This window comes from Ranitomeya imitator, chromosome 10 (genome assembly GCF_032444005.1).
Source record: "Ranitomeya imitator isolate aRanImi1 chromosome 10, aRanImi1.pri, whole genome shotgun sequence".
Lineage (NCBI taxonomy): Eukaryota > Metazoa > Chordata > Amphibia > Anura > Dendrobatidae > Ranitomeya > Ranitomeya imitator.
Genome location: NC_091291.1, coordinates 118085043 through 118104725, shown reverse-complemented (window position 1 = coordinate 118104725; position 19683 = coordinate 118085043). Strand labels below are relative to the sequence as shown.

The following is a 19683-nucleotide window of genomic DNA, read 5'->3' as shown; positions in this document are numbered from 1 at the left end:
CCATCTTTAAAAGGGCCAACGATCGGGAATGAGTGACCTTGTGAAGGCTCGATCAGCTGATTGTTGGCCTGAGCAAAAGGGATTTTAGTCTCTCTGACAATCTTCTGTATGGCGCTCGGTGTAAAGGTGACACTATCATCATTACTGCGGTACCTTAATCTTAGCTTGCTGCTCCATATGGAGGGTCTCTTCTTGCATCTTGGCAAGGCCAAGGGCTTCTTTGGCATGTCCTGAAAAACAAAAGATGAACACAGGGTTCAGGTCAGGAGGCAGAACGCCTGCGGCTTACCCATTTCACGGTGGGTCATATCAGGCTTAAAGGGGTTCTCCAGTGAAAATGAGACATCGCCTATCCGCAGGTGATAAGTTATTGATCAGCGGGGCTCTGACTGCTGAGACCTGCACCGATCGGCGTAAAGCAGGACCTTTATCCCGCTAGAATGGAGCGCTAGTGCTACAAACTAATAATCAACGGGACCTGACACTTTCCAACTAGAAAAACTGATGTGAAGTCAACAGCAGCCGCAGTGAAACCTTCTAGAGATCTGTGGGGTCACAGTCACCAACGTCACTGATGAGAGTCCAGGATCTCGGGCAGCTGATCGCAAAAGGAAATATTCTGATTTTCATTCAAAAGACAAGAATAGATCCCCGGCCATGTTCTAACAGAGCTGGCGACTATGTGCCGATTATTCCTTTTAAATGCTGGTTGGCTACTTTGTTTGTGCCACACAGAGCAGGAGATAAAGCCTCTGACAGCTCTTGAAACTAAATATCGCAATAAAGAACTAGAATCTTTCAATTCAGTGACAGCAATAAAATTAAAAAATTAAATAAACATACTTAATGAAAAATATAAAAATGTATATATATATATATATATATATATATATATATATATATATATATATATATATATCGAGGAATTGAATAAAAAAATATATATATAAAAATCAAGGAAAAAAATAAAAAATATATTATATATATATATATATATATACACACACATCGGTATATATTGTGAGAATTCTGTATACACAGTGGTGACTCAATATAATGCTGTAGCATGACCATGTACCATGTGACCTACAGTCCACAGACCGAGAGCGATGATGCAAGCTCGGGTAAACAGGGAGATCAGCACAGAGGTGCGGGGGGCACAGAGGAGCGGGGGGCACAGAGATACAACAGATGAGGCAAGGACACTACATCGTGTGGTGACATTGAGGGAAGCGAGGTTGTTAGTGCACAAGTACAAGAGGGCTGCACTACAATTCCCAGCATGGCACCTAACTGGGAGTAGCGCCAATCACTCAGACATATAGCTTACAGGGGTTTTGTGGTTTCATGGAATCCTTGCCCCCCAGCTGCAGTTTGCTAAAAAACAAAAGGTGCCTTACACCCTCTCCCCAGGTCCCGCTCTGAGCCTCCGTCATGTGCTGTCTGTAGGCTGCAGCCAGTGAGTGATGTTGATGGAGGGAGCCGCTGAGCTCAGTGACTGGCTGCAGCGCTGCAGGAAATAACAGATTCCAGGGGCAGCGGCGGAGGCTCAGCGCTGGACCTGGGGAAGGGGAGTAACCATTATTTTGGCAAACTACAGCCTTAGAGAGGGGCGACAGGTTTCCAAAACTGGGAAACCCCGATAACCGGGCACCAATAAGGACCCAGAATGTGTGAATGATTTGAACCCCCAAAGTCTGGAGGTGCCATGTAACACTATGGGCCAGTGAGATCTGTAGTGGAGAACTACAAGTCCCAGCAGCAGCAGTCATCTTCCTGCACTCACGTGACTGGTCCAGCTCCCTGGCCGCCTTTGCCGCCCTCTCCAGGCCGGTGGGGTCGAAGTTGCTCCATTTGTCCTTGGGCTTGTTCTTGTCCCCCCCATCTCCGTCCCCTCCAGGGGGCGGCGGGGGCATTGGCAGACCTGGCACGTCCGGTGGCGCCGGCTGCCCCTTGTTATACCCGAATAGCCAGGACATGTCACCGTACAGCGGGCGCTCTGCTCTCCTCTCACTGATACACACGTGGGGTAATAGTAGACTAACGCGCATGCGCGTCAACCTCTGTGACAAGGTCACTTTCCGTACAACCCTGCCCAGCTGATGACGTCACGGGACACACCAGACTGCTATTGGATGAGTTCTGACCGGCATTCAGCTTCCGGAGGATGGATAGCGCAAAGGATCAAAAGTATTAAGAAAGCGAAGTTTTGTTGAAGATGGAGACTTCCGCTTAGCAACGTCTTGTTTGGCTCCTCCCTTAGTTACAAAGACTAGAAGCGAAGAGAAAAGCCACCATGGCACAGAGAGCGGAGGGAGCGTTCGTCCTGCATGGGAGGAAAGCGGCGCTCAGGTAGGTGGATGCGGGTGTGGGGGCTCCATAGAGAGGCCACTATGTGAATGAAGACTTACTAATGCGATAAATGAACATTTATGGAAGTCTGAATGGTTGGGGTCCATCTTTAGTGATGATACATGCACTGTTAGAGGGGGTGTCCAAGAATTAAGGTGACTGCTGGTAATTATCCTCTTGGGTGATGTGAAAGTTTGTCCATAGTAAGCCCCGGTCCGGGGCCCGACCCCCAACCCCCGGTCCATCTGCTTGACCCCAACCCCCGGTCCACCTGCTCGACCCCAACCCCCGGTCCGGCGGCAGCGACGACCCCAATCCCCGATCCTGCGGTGCAAGCCCAACTCCTGGTCCAGCTGCTCAACCCCAACCCCCGGTCCAGCTGCTCGACCCCAACCCCCGGTCCGGCGGCAGCGACGACCCCAATCCCCGATCCTGCGGTGCAAGCACAACTCCTGGTCCAGCTGCTCAACCCCAACCCCCGGTCCAGCTGCTCAACCCCAACCCCCGGTCCAGCTGCGCGACCCCAACCCCCGATCCTGCGGCAGCGACGACCCCAACCCCCGATCCTGCGGTGCGACCCCAACCCCCGATCCAGCTGCTCGACCCCAACCCCCGGTCCGGCGGCAGCGACGACCCCAATCCCCGATCCTGCAGTGCAACCCCAACCCCCGGTCCAGCTGCGCGACCCCAACCCCCGGTCCGGCGGCGACGACCCCAACCCCCGATCCTGCGGCAGCGACGACCCCAACCCCCGATCCTGCGGTGCGACCCCAACCCCCGGTCCAGCTGCTCGACCCCAACCCCCGGTCCGGCGGCAGCGACGACCCCAATCCCCGATCCTGCCTGCGGTGCAAGCCCAACTCCTGGTCCAGCTGCTCAACCCCAACCCCCGGTCCAGCTGCGCGACCCCAACCCCCGGTCCGGCGGCGACGACCCCAACCCCCGATCCTGCGGCAGCGACGACCCCAACCCCCGATCCTGCGGTGCGACCCCAACCCCCGGTCCAGCTGCGCGACCCCAACCCCCGGTCCGGCGGCAGCGACGACCGCAATCCCGATCCTGCGGTGCAAGCCCAACCCCCGGTCCAGCTGCTCAACCCCAACCCCCGGTCCAGCTGCGCGACCCCAACCCCCGGTCCTGCGGCAGCGACGACCCCAACCCCCGATCCTGCGGTGCGACCCCAACCCCCGATCCAGCTGCTCGACCCCAACCCCCGGTCCGGCGGCAGCGACGACCCCAATCCCCGATCCTGCAGTGCAACCCCAACCCCCGGTCCAGCTGCGCGACCCCAACCCCCGGTCCGGCGGCGACGACCCCAACCCCCGATCCTGCGGCAGCGACGACCCCAACCCCCGATCCTGCGGTGCGACCCCAACCCCCGGTCCAGCTGCTCGACCCCAACGCCCGGTCCGGCGGCAGCGACGACCCCAATCCCCGATCCTGCGGTGCAAGCCCAACTCCTGGTCCAGCTGCTCAACCCCAACCCCCGGTCCAGCTGCGCGACCCCAACCCCCGGTCCGGCGGCGACGACCCCAACCCCCGATCCTGCGGCAGCGACGACCCCAACCCCCGATCCTGCGGTGCGACCCCAACCCCCGGTCCAGCTGCGCGACCCCAACCCCCGGTCCGGCGGCAGCGACGACCGCAATCCCGATCCTGCGGTGCAAGCCCAACCCCCGGTCCAGCTGCTCAACCCCAACCCCCGGTCCAGCTGCGCGACCCCAACCCCCGGTCCGGCGGCGACGACCCCAACCCCGATCCTGCGGCAGCGACGACCCCAACCCCCGATCCTGCAGTGCGACCCCAACCCCCGGTCCGGCGGCAACGACCCCAACCCCCGGTCCGGCGGCGACGACCCCAACCCCCGGTCCGGCGGCAGCGACGACCCCGATCCTGCGGTGCGACCCCAACCCCCGGTCCAGCTGCGCGACCCGAACCCCCGGTCCAGCTGCGCGACCCCAACCCCCGGTCCGGCGGTGACGACCCCAACCCCCGATCCTGCGGTGCGAGCCCAACTCCTGGTCCAGCTGCTCAACCTCAACCCCCGGTCCAGCTGCGCGACCCCAACCCCCGGTCCGGCGGCAACGACCCCCAACCCCCGATCCTGCGGCACGACCCCAACTCCCGGTCCTGCGGTGCGACCCCAACCCCCGGAACACACCGCTGTATGACGAAATGTTGCAGCCCACTATTATTAGAATGCACATTGTAGATTTATACTGAAGACACCAATACCAGGAAGAAACACATGAAGCAGGTGATATGTGTTACACCTTCGATTCTTCACAGTCCTTTCACAGATGAAAAATGACCTCTGCTGCAGAGGATAAGTTCATCAGAGTTACCAGCCTCACAAACTTCATATTGATAGCTCCTCAGGTAACAGCCCTCATAAATGATTCACAGACACAACTCAACATTATCTGTCCATGGAGGCTGAGAGAAGCCGCCTTTATGGTTGAATTGCTGCAAAGAAGCCACTAATGAGGATCAAGAAGAGACTTATTTGGGCCGAGTAACATAAGGACAAGACATTATTAGATCAGTGGAAATCTGTGCTGGGATCTGACAAGCTAAAATTTGAAAATTTTGGTACCAACAATCAATGTCTTTGTGAGACGCCGAAAAATTGAAGAGATGTCTTGTACATGTGTGGGGCCCACCGTGAAGCCTGGAGGGGTAAGTGTGGTGGGGTGGAGGTTCCTATTGATGATTTATTCCACATGAAAGGCACAGTACCCTGTCTGGCTACCACAGAATTCTGCACAAATGTACCCTGTACCCTCCCGTCTGTGCTCAGTGGGACCATCATTGCGACAGGACAATGATCCAAACACCACTCCAGGCTATGAGAGAGCTAAGTGGCCAAGGAGATGGATGGAGGCTACATCAGAGGACATGGCCTCCACTAGTGGCCAACTGGTTGAGGTGGTCTGGGATGAGTTGGATACAGAGTGAAGGCAAAGCACCAACGAGTGGTCAGCATCTCCGGAAACTCCTTCAAGACTGTTGGAGCCATTTTGGGTGACGACCAGATGAAGCCGCTAGTGAGAATGTCAAGGGGAGGTGTAAGGCTGTCATCAGAGTAACACAGGGGGACTGTGAGGAATCTAAGGTGTGACACATATTCAGGTCCTTAATCCTTCTTTCCCTTTTCTCCCTTCCTTCCTTTTTTCTTCCTTCCTTTTTGTCACTTCCTTCTTTTTTATTTCTTCCCTTTTCTCTCTTTTTTTCCCATTTCTCTCTTCCTTCCGTTTTCTCTCTTCCTTCTGTTTTCTCTCTTCTTCCTTTTTCTCTCTTCTTTCCATTCTTTTCTGTCTTCCCTCTTTCCCTTTTCTCGCTTTCTTCCTTTTCTCACTTCTGTTTTCTCTTTTTTCTCTTTTCCCTTTTCTCTCCTTACTTTTTTCTGTTTCTTCCTATTTTCTCTTCTTTCCTTTCTCATTCCTTCCTCTCTCTTCCTTACATTTTCTCCCTTCCTTCACCTTTCTTTCCTTGTTTATTCCATTCTTCCTTTTTTTATTCTTTTCTTCCTTTTTCTTTCCTCCTTTCTTTTTTATTCCTTCCATAATGTTTCTCTCTTCTTTCCTTTTTCTCTCTTATGTTCTTTTTCTCTTTTTTTCCTTTTTTCTCTTTCTTTTTTCTCTTTATTTCTTTTTCTCGCTTCCTTCATTTCTCTCTCTTCCTTCCATTATTTTCTATCTTCCCTTCTTCCTTTATCTCGCTCTTTTTTCTCTTTCTTCCTTTTTCCTTCCTTTCCTTTTTCTTGCTTTCTTCCTTTTCTAGCTTACTTCCATTTCTCTCTTTTTCTCTCTTATTTCCCTTTTCCCTCTTTTTTTTTTGTCTTTTTTCTCTTCCTTTCTTTTTTCCTCCCTTCCCCCTTCCTTCCTTCCTTACTCTCTTCCTTCCCTTTTCTCTTTCTTTCCTTCCCTTTTTCTCTTTCTTGCTTCCTTTCTTCCTGTCACCCTTTTTCTTTATTCCCTTTTTCTTCTTTCCCTCATATCTCTCTGTGCCTTTCTCTTCTCCATTTCCCTGTCCTATGATCTCTCACAGCTATATGGGCCATATACAGAATTCATATAGACGGACACAATATTCTCTGATCTTTCACTGCTGGAAAAAAAAAAGAAAAACATTTTTGTTCAAATTGAAAACTATTTCTAGAGATTCCAAATTAATGTTTGAAAAGTAGCTTCCTGTTCCGAGTCTCCACCGGCTCCTCTTCTTTTCCGGCTCTTCTTCTTCTATTCCGGCTCTTCTTCTCCTCCGGCTCTTCTTCTCCTCCGGCTCTTCTTCTCCTCCGGCTCTTCTTCTCCTCTGGCTCCTCTTCTCCTCTGGCTCTTCTTCTCCTCCGGTTCCTCTTCTCCTCCGGCTCCTCTTCTCCACCAGCTCTTCTTACCTCCGGTTCCTCTTCTCTTCCGGCTCCTCTTCTCCACCGGCTCCCCTTCTCCACCGGCTCCCCTTCTCCACCGGCTCCTCTTCTTCTCTGGCTCCTCTTCTCCACAAGCTGTTCTTCTCCACCGGCTCCTCTTCTCCTCCGGGTCCTCTTCTCTTCCGGCTCCTCTTCTCCTCTGGCTCCTCTTCTCCTCCGGCTCCTCTTCTCCTCCGGCTCCTCTTCTCCACCAACTCCTCTTCTTCTCCTGCTCCTCTTCTCCACTAGCTGTTCTTCTCCACTGGCTCCTCTTCTTCTTCGGCTCTTCTTCTCTTCCGGCTCTTCTTCTCCTCCAGCACCTCTTCTCCTCCGGCTCCTCTTCTCCTCCGGCTCCTCTTCTCCTCCGGCTCCTCTTCTCCTCCGGCTCCTCTTCTCCACCGGCTCCTCTTCTCCACTGGCTCCTCTTCTCCACCGGCTCCTCTTCTCCTGCTCCTCTTCTTCTCCTGCTGTTCTTCTCCACTGGCTCCTCTTCTTCTTCGGCTCTTCTTCTCTTCCGGCTCTTCTTCTCCTCCGGCTCCTCTTCTTCTCCTGCTCCTCTTCTCCACCGGCTCCTCTTCTCCTGCTCCTCTTCTTCTCCTTCTCCTCTTCTCCACCAGCTGTTCTTCTCCACTGGCTCCTCTTCTTCTTCGGCTCTTCTTCTCTTCCGGCTCCTCTTCTCCACCGACTCCTCTTCTTCTCCTGCTCCTCTTCTCCACCAGCTGTTCTTCTCCACCAGCTGTTCATCTCCACTGGCTCCTCTTCTTCTTCGGCTCTTCTTCTCTTCCGGCTCCTCTTCCCCACCGACTCCTCTTCTTCTCCTGCTCCTCTTCTCCACCAGCTGTTCTTCCCCACTGGCTCCTCTTCTTCTTCGGCTCTTCTTCTCTTCCGGCTCTTCTTCTCCTCCAGCACCTCTTCTCCTCCGGCTCCTCTTCTCCACCGGCTCCTCTTCTCCACCGGCTCCTCTTCTCCACCGGCTCCTCTTCTCCACCGGCTCCTCTTCTCCTGCTCCTCTTCTTCTCCTGCTGTTCTTCTCCACCGGCTCCTCTTCTTCTTCGGCTCTTCTTCTCTTCCGGCTCTTCTTCTCCTCCGGCTCCTCTTCTTCTCCTGCTCCTCTTCTCCACCGGCTCCTCTTCTCCTGCTCCTCTTCTTCTCCTGCTCCTCTTCTCCACCAGCTGTTCTTCTCCACTGGCTCCTCTTCTTCTTCGGCTCTTCTTCTCTTCCGGCTCCTCTTCTCCACCGACTCCTCTTCTTCTCCTGCTCCTCTTCTCCACCAGCTGTTCTTCTCCACCAGCTGTTCTTCTCCACTGGCTCCTCTTCTTCTTCGGCTCTTCTTCTCTTCCGGCTCCTCTTCTCCACCGACTCCTCTTCTTCTCCTGCTCCTCTTCTCCACCAGCTGTTCTTCTCCACCAGCTGTTCTTCTCCACTGGCTCCTCTTCTTCTTCGGCTCTTCTTCTCTTCCGGCTCCTCTTCTCCACCGACTCCTCTTCTTCTCCTGCTCCTCTTCTCCACCAGCTGTTCTTCCCCACTGGCTCCTCTTCTTCTTCGGCTCTTCTTCTCCTCCGGCTCCTCTTCTCCTCCAGCTCCACTTCTCCGGTTTCCCATCGCTTCTTCATGCTGTCAGTGACAATGTATTCTTGTGAGTAGGGGGACCTGTCTGGGGGGCCGCTCGCTGTCATGGAAACCTCCGGAGGCGTCCCACACATCCCCAAGAACTGAGCGAGTGGAGGAGATTACTGAGATCCCGGGACTGACACTCGCACATCATAATTATATTGTGGGAGCAAATCCTGCCTTCTAGTTGGAAATTCACCTGCAAACAGCAAATTTTCCAAAATAATTGAAACATTAAATTTAATTAACTAATTTCAAATACAGGAATGTACTGAATCTCTTGTAATTGTCCCTGTAGTAGGGAATGCTAATCATGATGAAATAAGCCTCGTTTATCCATTGACTCCCCTGCTGCTCCATGCCGGTGCCAGAAGTGGTGATTTTGTGGGGTGCTGTACATCGATCTCCTGACCGCTACAGCCGATCACAGCCTTCAGTCGTCACATCCTGTACACATACACGTGATTGGCTACCTCATCTAGGTGACTAATGGACGTGATGCCATCATTGCCAGTACTGGGGACCTCCAAGAGACGATCCAGGGGTGACGGGGGGATTCAAGGAGTAAGACACTCTTATTTCCTTATTTTATAACATTTCCTAGGAGGTCAGAAAAATAAGAGTTAGAAACTTCCATCTTGGAATGGACTCACTGACAGATTCTCAGATAACTCGTTCTGCAACCAGCAATAGACAGAGGATATAGAAGCAAAACGGTGCAACATTTTTTGATGAAACCCAATTGTAGAAATAATTTTTGCCCCAAATCCATGCATTTAAGTGGAAAAAAAAATGGCCAACCTTAAAGGGGAAGTGACTGAGTATTTTGGCACTAGTGCACACAGGTAATAAGGAAAGCCACAGATGGCAGCGATGCAGGAGGCTCAGCAATGATCATGGAACAATATGGAAGGGACATCGCCTCTTTCCTTTAGTCTCCTGCCTTGTTCTCAGGCCTTAAAAACTTTCTTTTTTTTTTTTAGAGAGAAGCCATATGAATTCCTCAGCAATACGCAAAAGACCACCAGCACCCATAATCTTAGCTTTCAAGGGTCTGCCAACATCCGCAGCCCCCTCAGCAGAGAAGGAGGAGGACTGGTATATCCCGATGAGCCAAACGGTGAGTCCAAGCCAAACCCGTGTCTGTTTCAGCAGGACTGTATTTTTTTTTCTATTAGGCTGGTTTCACATTTGCGTTTTTTGGCGCTGCGTTTTAGAGAAAAAAAAACCATGCGGTTTTTTTTTCTTTCTATATTTAACATTAAAAACGCATGCGTTTTGCCGACGCATGCGTCGTTTCTATGCTTGCGTTTTGTTGTGGAAATGCAACATGTAGTAATTTCTAGCGGCGTTTTTTTTGCCGCAAAAAAACGCATGCTTTTTTTGTGGCAAAAAACGCATTGCTGTCTATGTAAACGCATGCGTTTTTAAGCACATGCGTTTGTAAGCGTTTTTAAACGCATGCATTTCAATAGAAAAACACAAGAATACACACTGATAAGCCACCCCCCAACCCTAACCCTAACACTAACCCTAGGGATCCTAAAACTAACCCTAAGGGATCCTAACCCTAACCCTAAGGGTTAGCATCCTAACCCTAAGGGTTAGGGTTAGGATCCCTAGGGTTAGGGTTAGGATCTCTAGGGTTAGGGTTAGGATCCCTAGGGTTAGGGTTAGAGTTAGGAACCCTAGGGTTAGGGTTAGGATCCCTATGGTTAGGGTTAGGATCCCTAGGGTTAGGGTTAGGATCCCTATGGTTAGGGTTAGGGTTACGATCCCTAGGGTTAGGGTTAGGATCCCTATGGTTAGGGTTAGGGTTACGATCCCTAGGGTTAGGGTTAGGATCCCTATGGTTAGGGTTAGGATCCCTATGGTTACTAGGGATCCTAACCCTAACCCTAGCTATTTCTGTTTATAGTGGGTTTTCTAGTTGATTTTGATGATTGGCATCTGTCACACACTTCTCATCATGCGTTTCAAAAATGCAAATGCAGGAAAAAACGCATGTAAACGCGTCAAAACGCCGCGTTTTTTTTTACCACATGCAAAGACGCATGCGTCTAAAAAACGCAGCGTTTTAACGCGTTTACATGCGTTTTTTGCACCACATGCGTTTGCGTTAAAAACGCTGCGTTTTTTAACGCAAATGTGAAACTAGCCTTAAGTCTACATAATAAATATATATCCTGTGAAGGGTAAAAATGTAAAGTAAATATTATTTTTTTATAATTTATTTTTATATTCTGAGTGTAGATTTGTTTTTACATGACTATGCTAAGAGTATTTAGAAGTACCGTACACTTTCCAGCAGCCATATTTACCATAGACAGGTTTTGACTCATTTGCCTCAAGACATCATTGCCGTTACATCTTTTATGTTTGCTCCTTATTGTTTTTTTTTAATGTTAATACTATTAGTTTTGTCAATTTTTTTCTTCTTCATAACTTCCATGGTTTTAATCATTCAGATGTTTTAGTCTAAGGACTCATTCACACGTCCGATTTTTTCCGACTGATTATTCTGATCAGTCTTTTGATCAGTTTGCTCCGTGTGTCATCTGTTTTGTCTCGTACATGGAGAAATAACAAATATAAAAAATAAAAATTTTTCCTTCTCCATTCTGGCGGTCCGTGATAATCGGACCACACTTGGATGTCATCTGAGTGCAGTCCGATATTTTCACGGCCCCATTAACTTGCATTGCCGACATGTCTCCTCGATTTTCCGCAGACTTCTCAGTTCATGAAAAATCACGAACATAAGGATGGCCCCATAGACTACACCAGGTACAAGTGCTGTCTGTGAAACACAGGGCTGGTACGCGTATGTAAAAATCGGACTTCTGAATGAGCCCCAACTCAACATTTGCTGTTTTCAAATGCTGCAAAATTGTACGCCAATTTTGGAGTAAATAATCCGTCTACATTTTTCTTTTTGCACAATGGAAGGCTAACATGCAACATTTTATACATTTGTGCAACTTTTTACTCAATAAAGGTGCAAATAAGTAAAAGACAAAAATGAGCATCTTTGAGTTTGCGTAAATCATTCACACTTTGAAGAATTTGTCCCAAAAGCTACAAGGAATGCCATAGGGCAAAAGAAAAGTTACTTTAAAAAAAAAACAAAACAAAAACACAAATGATAAAACAGTCTCTTTGACTTCTCTGGTAAAGTTTTCTATCTTCCTTCCTTTTTTCTCCCTTCCTTTTTTGGCCTTCCTTCCTTTCTTCCCTTTTCTTTCTTCCCTTTTCTCTTGTCCTTCCTTTTTTCTCTTCTTTCCTTCCTTTTTCATTCCGCCTTCCATTTTCTCTCTCTTCCTTCCGTTTCCTGTTTTTCTTCCTTTTTCTCTCTTCCTTCCCTTTTCTCTTCCTTCCCTTTTGTCTCTTCTTTCCATTTTGTATCTTCCTTCCCTTTTCTTTCTTCCTTCCTTTTTCTGTCTTTCTTCCTTTTCTCTCTCTTACTTCCTTTTTGTCCATCCTTCCTTTCTTCCTCTCGCTTCCATTTTCTCTGTTTCTTGCTTTTTCTTTTTTCCTTCCTTTTTTCTCTCTTCCTTATTTTTTGTCCTTCCTTTCTTCCTCTCTCTTTCTTCCCTTTTCTCTGTTCCTTCCTTTTTCTTTCTTCTTCCCTTCCATTTTCTCTCTTTCTTCCTTTTTCTCCCTTCCGTTTCCTTTTTTTTCTTTTTCTCTCTCACTTCCCTTTTCTCTTTCTTACTTTTTTCTCTCTCTCTCTTCCTTCCTTTCTCTTCTTTCCCTTTTCTCTCTTCATTCTTTGTTTTTTCTTTATTTCTTCGTTTTTGTTTCTTGTTTCTTCATTTTTATCTTTTATTTCCCTTTTCTCTCTCTTTTTTCTCCCTTCCTAATTTCATTTTTCTCTTCCTTCATTCCTTTTTTTTCTTTGTTCCTTTTTTTCCCCTTCCTTCCTTCCTTCCTTTTTTCTTCCATCTTTTTTCTTTCCCTTTTCTCTCTCGCTTTCTTCCTTCCTTTTTCTTTTCCTTCATTTTATTTTGTCCTTTCCTTTTTATCACTTCTTCCTTCCAACCATCTATTCATCCATCAATCCCATACAACTATAGAAAGTTACTTTCAAAAGCACAAATGGTAAATCCGCCCCTTTGACTTCTCTGGTAGCGTTTTCTAGGCATGTTCTGATCTGAGCAAAGGTCATTATGCAGAGAGGGGGAGAAGGTGAGCTGTGACCATTACCAATTGGGAATGAGGTGATACCTATCATTGCAACCCTGTCTGTGATGAGAATGAGATGGCTGCTGAGAATTGATCCCTATAGAGCAGGAGGTATCAGCCTATTATGAGACTTCATGACGAAACTGCAAGATTTCAGCGTTTGTTGTTTTTTTTTAATGTAGATAGAGATGAGGAACATTAAAGGGGTCTTCCGGGATTGAGCGATCTTTCTGCAGTCACTCTATGTGCCCACTTGATTCTCATCTGCTTCATTCAGTGATCTATTGAAAGAAGCGGATAAGAATGTAGTCGCCACGGGACCACCTATATCCAGTTCTCATACTGGTGGTCATCTGACCACCCACTTGATCCGGCAATTGATGGGAATCCTGACAATCACACAGTCTGTATTTTCCAATCTACAATCCCATAAAGTGACGGCAGAAATTTAGTTCAGGCCCAGTAAGCAAAAAAGAAAGACAAAATATTTAAAAAAATATGTATCGCAAAAAAAATATCATTGGTCTTTTTCCAATCAGACGATCCCTTTAAAGGTGAGACGTCACATGGGCTGTTCAGATAAACTGGAAATGTAAAAGCTAATCTTTCTAACCAGACCTCCTACATTAAAACCAGGCAACACGCTGTCTTCATACACCAAAGAGAACGTCACCATTGATGACTTGGAGGAGAACCTGAGGAAGTTGAGGGTCCAGGTGGATAGTTTGGCTTCTAGTCTAAGTTTTGAAAGCAAGAGATCAAACACCAATAACCATGAATGGTCAAAGAAGATGGAGGACTCCTTGTACAACGGCAGCCCTGATCCCGGGCCGGAGTCTCACTGGTCTTTAACATCAAACCATCTGAATGATCCGCTTGAGATGTTTTCTGCTGTCCGAAGTTCTGGCGTGCCAGCTTTTTCAAAGTTCTCCATCACTCGTCCAGGAGGTGTGATGAATACCAAATCTTCCTCTCTGACCCAATCGGACGTTACCTATAGAGAATCCATCCCCGTGAAGCTCGGGGCTCCTCATATTGTTGGAGTCAAAGCCTTATTACCTCCCAAGATTGCTGTACGATCCCGTTCTCCTGAAAGAACTCGAGCCTCAACAGTAAGAGGAAGATCTCAGTCCTTGGACCGTTCCCACTCATTTTCACCCGCCTCTAAGAAAGCCAGATGGCTGAGATCACGCTCCCAATCCCCAAAACGCATCTGGAGGCCAAACTCTGCCAAAGCCAATGCCTGCGCCCAACCTCCGCCAAGACTGAAATCCAGCGTCAAGACATCCTCTTCCAACCGGCAGTCACGTTCGCGGTTCTACAGACCAGGAACTTTTCTTACAAGGTCCTTCACTCCTCCGAGAAAGATCAGAAGCAGCCTGAACTATTCATGGTCTCCGTACAGTGTCCCATCACCTGCAATATCCGCGCCAACCGCAGAGGAGATCAGTGACAGGTAGAGACTTTACTTGCTTTATGAAATATTTGGGCCCCGTACAGTCTAATGCTAAGTGCCATAATGCAGCAAAATTGCCGACTTGGTAATTATTGAGCAGTTTTGGAATATTTGATTAAAATGTGACCACACTTTGAGAAAACTTTTGACATGTCGTAAAGACTTCGCAGAAGTTTGGATCAATAGGTGTCCAAGTGCTGAGACTCCTCAAAAAATGGCAAAAGCTGAAATCAGACTGCTGCTCTTTTCCAAAATTGAAGCGTGGCTCCATAGAAAGCCTAACGTCCAAATTTACCAGGTAATTTACGCCATTTAGGCAATCGATCCCATTGCGCTCCGTTTTTGATCCATGTGACCCATGGAGCACCAGGAGGGGTTCGCCCAGAAACTTTTTGGCAGAGAATGTTACAGATTTTGGCACAGATCTGCACTTGCTCATAGCATAATTTCATTTTCTGAGTTGAGGACTGCACCAAATTTATTAATTATCTCACAGCTTTTAATAAATTTGGCGCAATTTACTCCAATCATTTTTTTAATTGACTAAATTAAATCTGCCCCTTTAAGTTCATATTCAGTCTCGGAAGAAGGTAGCGATCGGCTGCTACTTTGTGTTAGTGATTGTTGGGGGGTCCCAGCACCCAGAGCCCACCAATGAAAAGAAAACTTTTTATGATTCCCTGACGTGTCAAAAGTTCTCTAAAAGTGCAGTCTAAAGGTGCAGGTTCCATCGGAAATACCAGCTTGTACCCCTGACTACAGTCCCGACTGCAATCCCCTACTGCACATATATTTATACTAAAGACCCCCAAACAATGGGGTGCTGCAAAAGGGGCTGCAGATGTCCGATTCACAATGCAGCCCCTTTCTTCGTAGCATTGGTGCTGGCATGCTCTTCATAGACCCCCATGCTCTTCTCATTGATGATGTGCTATACACATTGCTAATCCAAGGGATCTCCTGTTTACTTTTCTAGATTCTTGAAGACGTTATCCAGGGCAGACGCTAGTATATCTGTAGTGGAAGCATCTCCCTATCAGCAGGAGCTCACTCGGTTACGACTGGAGCGGCTCCGTGTGGAAGAGGAATTGTTGCTGGAGATTAAAAGGCAGCAAGAGCTGGAAAGGACCCGAGGACCAAAGCCTAAGTGGTGAGATTGTGGACTGCTGATGTCTTAAGTCATGGTTTTTCCTTTGGTATTTGCCGTCGGACAATCTGTAGTGTTTTACTGACGCAACACAGTGAATGATATTTTACCAAACCTTACCATATATCAGCGAAAAAAATTATCTGCAGCGGAAATTGACCAACAGTGTGGATTTTATGTCCACAACAGACTAGTTAGTATAACTGCTGATTTCATCTTTTCAATGCAAGGGGTGAAATCTGCTGAAAATCCACACCATAGTCCTAACGCAAGGCTCCCTAAAGAGTCCATATTGACTTTTCGGATTGCTACTTCCTATAGGCGGCACTAGAGTTCCAGTCCGCTTCCTCTCTGAAGAGACAATTTGCATATTTAATATCCCAGAAGAGCATTGCATGGCCTATAAGTCTCCTCACTCTGACATGCCAGGCTTGGCTTGTCACTCTCCACATGGAGAAATGTTACTCCTTAGACCCCAGACCAGAACTTTTAACTTGGCCAAATCAGATCTCATACTTTGCACTGATGAAGAGCAACACCCCAAAACATGTGTTTGCAAATTTAGATTCTGGTTTGGCTTTTATCCTAAGTCATATTGCAAGGCTTGTTAAAGAGTAAATATTGACTTTTAGGATCACTGTTTTCAATAGGTGGCGCTAGAGTTTTAGTCCGCTTCCTCTCTGAAGAGACAATTTGCATATTTAATTTCCCAGAGGAGCATGCATGGCTTATAAGTCTCCTCACTCTGACATGCCAGGCTTGGTTTGTCACTCTCCATAAGGAGAAACCTTATTCCCTAGACACGAGAATTTCTGAATGTTTTTTTGTTGATAATTTTGATGCTGTGGATTTTTTGCTGCAGAAAGTTAGCAGTGAGTAAGTCCCATGTGGACATAACCTTACAGAAAGCGACAGAGGCTCGTGCCCAGGAGACGTCACTTCTGGAGCTGGCATCCTTGTCCTGGTAGTCATTTGCTGCTTCCTACACCTCGAGTCGTGACATCATAATGTTGTATGTGGCTTAGTCACTAACCCTCACACAGCATGTCACGCTGTGACATCATGACGCCGCGCCGCCTGCATAGCAAAGGAGCAGCACAGGAAAAGGCAGATGAAGGATGCTGGCAGAGGATCAGACCAGAAGTTGGTCCTGGGCACCGCAGATAGTTGTTCTCCTCTCTAGGATCAGCTTTCTGATAAGCCAACTTTCGGTGCACGGACAGAAGTTGCATTGTAGTTATACCGATTACAATGATACCCGGTGATGGAATCTGTCTTGTGGTTCTTGTTTAATCTTTATTTTCAGTTTTTAGTTAATGATATGCTCATGCTCCGGGGCGGCCTGTGGGCGTCTTCATGTGGTGCTCTGATTAGGTATTCATAATGTAGACGGTGCCATCTTGGTAGAGAAAAAAAAATGTCCTCCTCTGAGATGGCGCCACTGGCGCCTGCACAATAGCAGCTATCGGATCACCTCTGTATACAACGATAGCTGCTACTGCGCAGGCGCCACTTTCAAATGGATTTTTTTTTCACTATCAGGATATCCTCAAACACATTTATTATTAACGCATTTGTATACTAATTTAGCTATGACATAATACCGTACAGGGGGCAGAGGTGTCACTTTTTAAGCAAAAGGCACCCAGAGGATCAGCTAAATACTACAGGTCCCTTTAACCCCTGGCAGCCAAGAGATCTAAACAGGAGCAATAAGGCGATTGTACCTATCCGTCATATATATGAATGGCAGATTACGTCCGGCATACACAAGCCAGATCTGGTAGAGACGCCTTCGATGATGTCCAGGGTGGTCCTGATGAACGAGACACCCCTGCACCCACTTTACATACTCCCATCAGGCACCAAAAAACAGGGACGCTGCCTGAATTCATTAATAGGACAAATGATCTTCTAGTCCTCCTTTTACCTCGCAGGTACGAGATGAAGAACTCGCAGTTCCACTATGAAGCCCGCAAGAATAATGAGCTACTGAAGACCAGCAAGGATTACCAGGCCATCTTCAATTACCGGCAGGATCTCGCCGCTTCATCCAAGGATTTTCAGGAGCACTTTCAGATGTCACACCTGGAGCCGGTGTAAGCTGGCAGATATTGCTGTGTTTTGAGCTTTCTGCGCCTATGTAGATTTATGGGGGATGGTAATAAGGCAGTGTGCTAATATTTATATAGGGGTGGGGGGTGTTACATAAAACCAGGTCCTGGATGTCTGCACCTAGATCTGTACATGAAGGTACCTGGGGGGCAGCATCTGTACGTATTCCAATAACTCCGGGGTACGTGCTTGTACCCAACCTCTAACATGCACATGTCATAGTCCGATTATCACTTTCTACAGGACGTGCAGCTCATCTGATAGGAACAGAGTTAAGAAAAATGATGTGCAGGACCCTGGTGGGCCAGAGGCCATGTCGGTAGTCCGTAGCCGCCGGTTTCGAGCCTCCACGACACTTCTTCTGATTAATAGATCCATCTTGACGTTATCATTGTGATGCAACTTCGCATCAGGCCTACTAATCAGAGAAGGAGCCGGGGATGCCGGCAGAAGGTTCGCAGGCTCTGATCTTGTGGCAACGGACCACCGATGTGGTCCTGCAATTTTTCTCTAGACATACCCCCCCCCAAAAAAAAAAAAAAAAATATTTCAAAAGGGGTTGTCCCAGCGTGGACTTCAGCAGCCTACTAAGTAGATGTGCCACCAATTTCCCGTTGGAAACCCTTAGGTAACCATGTATCACTTTGTCTGCGCTGCCTTTTGCAGCCGTTGACCATAACGGGCCTAAGCAGAGCCAGCAAGAGGCCAGAGGACATTTCATGGTCTGCATATCAGTTTGCTGGTAGGATTTGTCTAACAAACAGGCAATCCCTACATGTGTTGTGGCTGTCGAAAATCCACTGGACATGCAGCCGCGAGGACTCAAACATATTTTTCGAGCACGCCGAAGACACTGTTAGCACCCGAGCATTCTCAGATAACACCTTATTCGCTCATCACTAATGTCTACCAGTCAGGCATTGTTGGCCCATCCCGGCAGTCCAATATCTGTGCTGAGACAAGTCCTTAGGATCGTCCCGCATCAGTCTCCAAGGTTTGGAGCTGCATTAATTGCTCCACCTTCCGTATGACCTGCTGCACTAGATCCATAACGGGTCTTCTCTTTTCTCAGTGATCCTCAACAGACTCCATAGCGCCTGCTCATACCAACAGGTGATCCGTCCTGCCACTACTGATCAGCCAAAATCAGAGCGCTGAGTTAAAGGGTTATTCTCGACTTCTATCTCGAGAGCCTCCCGGCATGCAGTGCACTCCTAAGGATTGACAGTGCGGACCAACGGCATGGCTGAGCTGCTGACCCGAGCTGCGTACTCTGCCATGTTACAAGCAGAGGCAGCATTTCCTCTGTGTCACTGCAGCCAGCTTCAGCGCAGCGCTTGCAAGCTCTATAGCAAAGAGCCACCAAGTGCTGCGCTCCTGAAAGACTGGTGGACTGCAGTGGTGGCCGGTAACCAAGGCAATGAGTTGCAGACAATAGAATAAATATCTTCTCTGAGGGATATCTAAATCAGAGGTAAATTGTAAATTTGCTTGTTTTTACAAGAACTTTGAAAATTTTACTCATTTAAGAAGTTGAGACAACCCCTTTAATTCAGCGGTAGCCACACGGGTATTAGGGTAGCCACACGGGCATTGTGTAAGTCCTATTTGTGGCTGTTTAGAAACATATCGAGATACAGACGTACCCGAAAATGGCTTTATATTAATAGTAGGATAAAGATGGAAGAGGAACCCTCCACTGTCATGTCCGACTCCAGCCTGTGTATCTTCTGGACGTTTTACCGCAGATTCCTTGCTCTCTATTCTTCATGGCTGATGTTGGTGCTGTGTCTGTGTAATTGTATCTCCTCCTAATAAATGACCTTCACACGATTCTCCGTCATCTAATGCGACTTATCTATCAAACCGTCGTGGGAAAATCACTGATAAGTGACAATTCATTCCTACAAGGAGGTGCTTTATAGAAAATACTGAGATTGTCCCACAAAGTGCATGGAAATGCTGCAAATACAACCATCTCCCACATATGTAACCCCAGAAAGTGCCATGGTCCCAGCATTGTTTATACGGGCCGTCTGGATACATATATTATCCAGCTTTTCATTTGGACCCCATGCCAACTGGTGAGTGACATCTGGCCCCTTGCCCATCCCCCAGTGTATGACATTCGGCCTCTCCCCCCCCCCCCACATCCTCACATGTATAACATTCGACCCCTCACCCAGCGGTGTGTAACATTTGACCCCTCTCCCCATGGTGTATAACATTTGACCCCTGTCTACCCTTGTTTAACATCTGGCCCCCTCGATCTCCCATCTATAACATTTCGTCCCTCACCCCCTCAGTGTATAGCATCCGACCCCCCACCTACTGGTGTATGACATCTGACCCCTCTCCCCATGGTGTATAACATTTTACCCCTGCCCACCGTAGTATAACATTTCATCC

The 19683-nt window shown here is 48.0% G+C and overlaps 2 protein-coding genes across 2 annotated transcripts in view; one reads left to right on the top strand and one right to left on the bottom strand.

Moving 5' to 3' along the window:
* The window catches only part of LOC138652065 (ATPase family AAA domain-containing protein 3-A), a 136810-nt gene extending 134758 nt beyond the window's left edge, over positions 1-2052 (bottom strand). Inside the window, exons 1-2 of the mRNA XM_069742787.1 lie at positions 1787-2052; positions 154-230 (exon numbers count right to left, since the gene is read on the bottom strand). Of these exons, the coding sequence (XP_069598888.1) occupies positions 154-230; positions 1787-2051 (342 nt within the window). The 5' untranslated portion in view covers position 2052. The remainder of the gene's footprint in view (positions 1-153; positions 231-1786) is intronic.
* A 190-nt stretch (positions 2053-2242) lies between these two features.
* Positions 2243-19108, top strand: LOC138651178 (uncharacterized). The gene is made up of 5 exons (XM_069741204.1): positions 2243-2352; positions 9355-9491; positions 13193-14012; positions 14989-15162; positions 17097-19108. The coding sequence occupies exons 1-5, from the start codon at positions 2297-2299 to the stop codon at positions 17260-17262; spliced, it is 1353 nt and encodes a 450-aa protein (XP_069597305.1). The 5' UTR covers positions 2243-2296; the 3' UTR covers positions 17263-19108.
* The last annotated feature ends 575 nt before the right edge of the window (positions 19109-19683 follow it).

Excerpts from the sequence above, each read along its gene's own strand:
- LOC138651178 (XM_069741204.1), top strand. The coding sequence starts at position 2,297 with ATGGCACAGAGAGCGGAGGGAGCGTTCGTCCTGCATGGGAGGAAAGCG. Across the intron at positions 2,353-9,354 it reads GGGAGGAAAGCGGCGCTCAG|AGAGAAGCCATATGAATTCC; the intron begins GTAGGTGGATGC and ends TTTTTTTTTTAG. Across the intron at positions 15,163-17,096 it reads CGAGGACCAAAGCCTAAGTG|GTACGAGATGAAGAACTCGC; the intron begins GTGAGATTGTGG and ends TTTACCTCGCAG.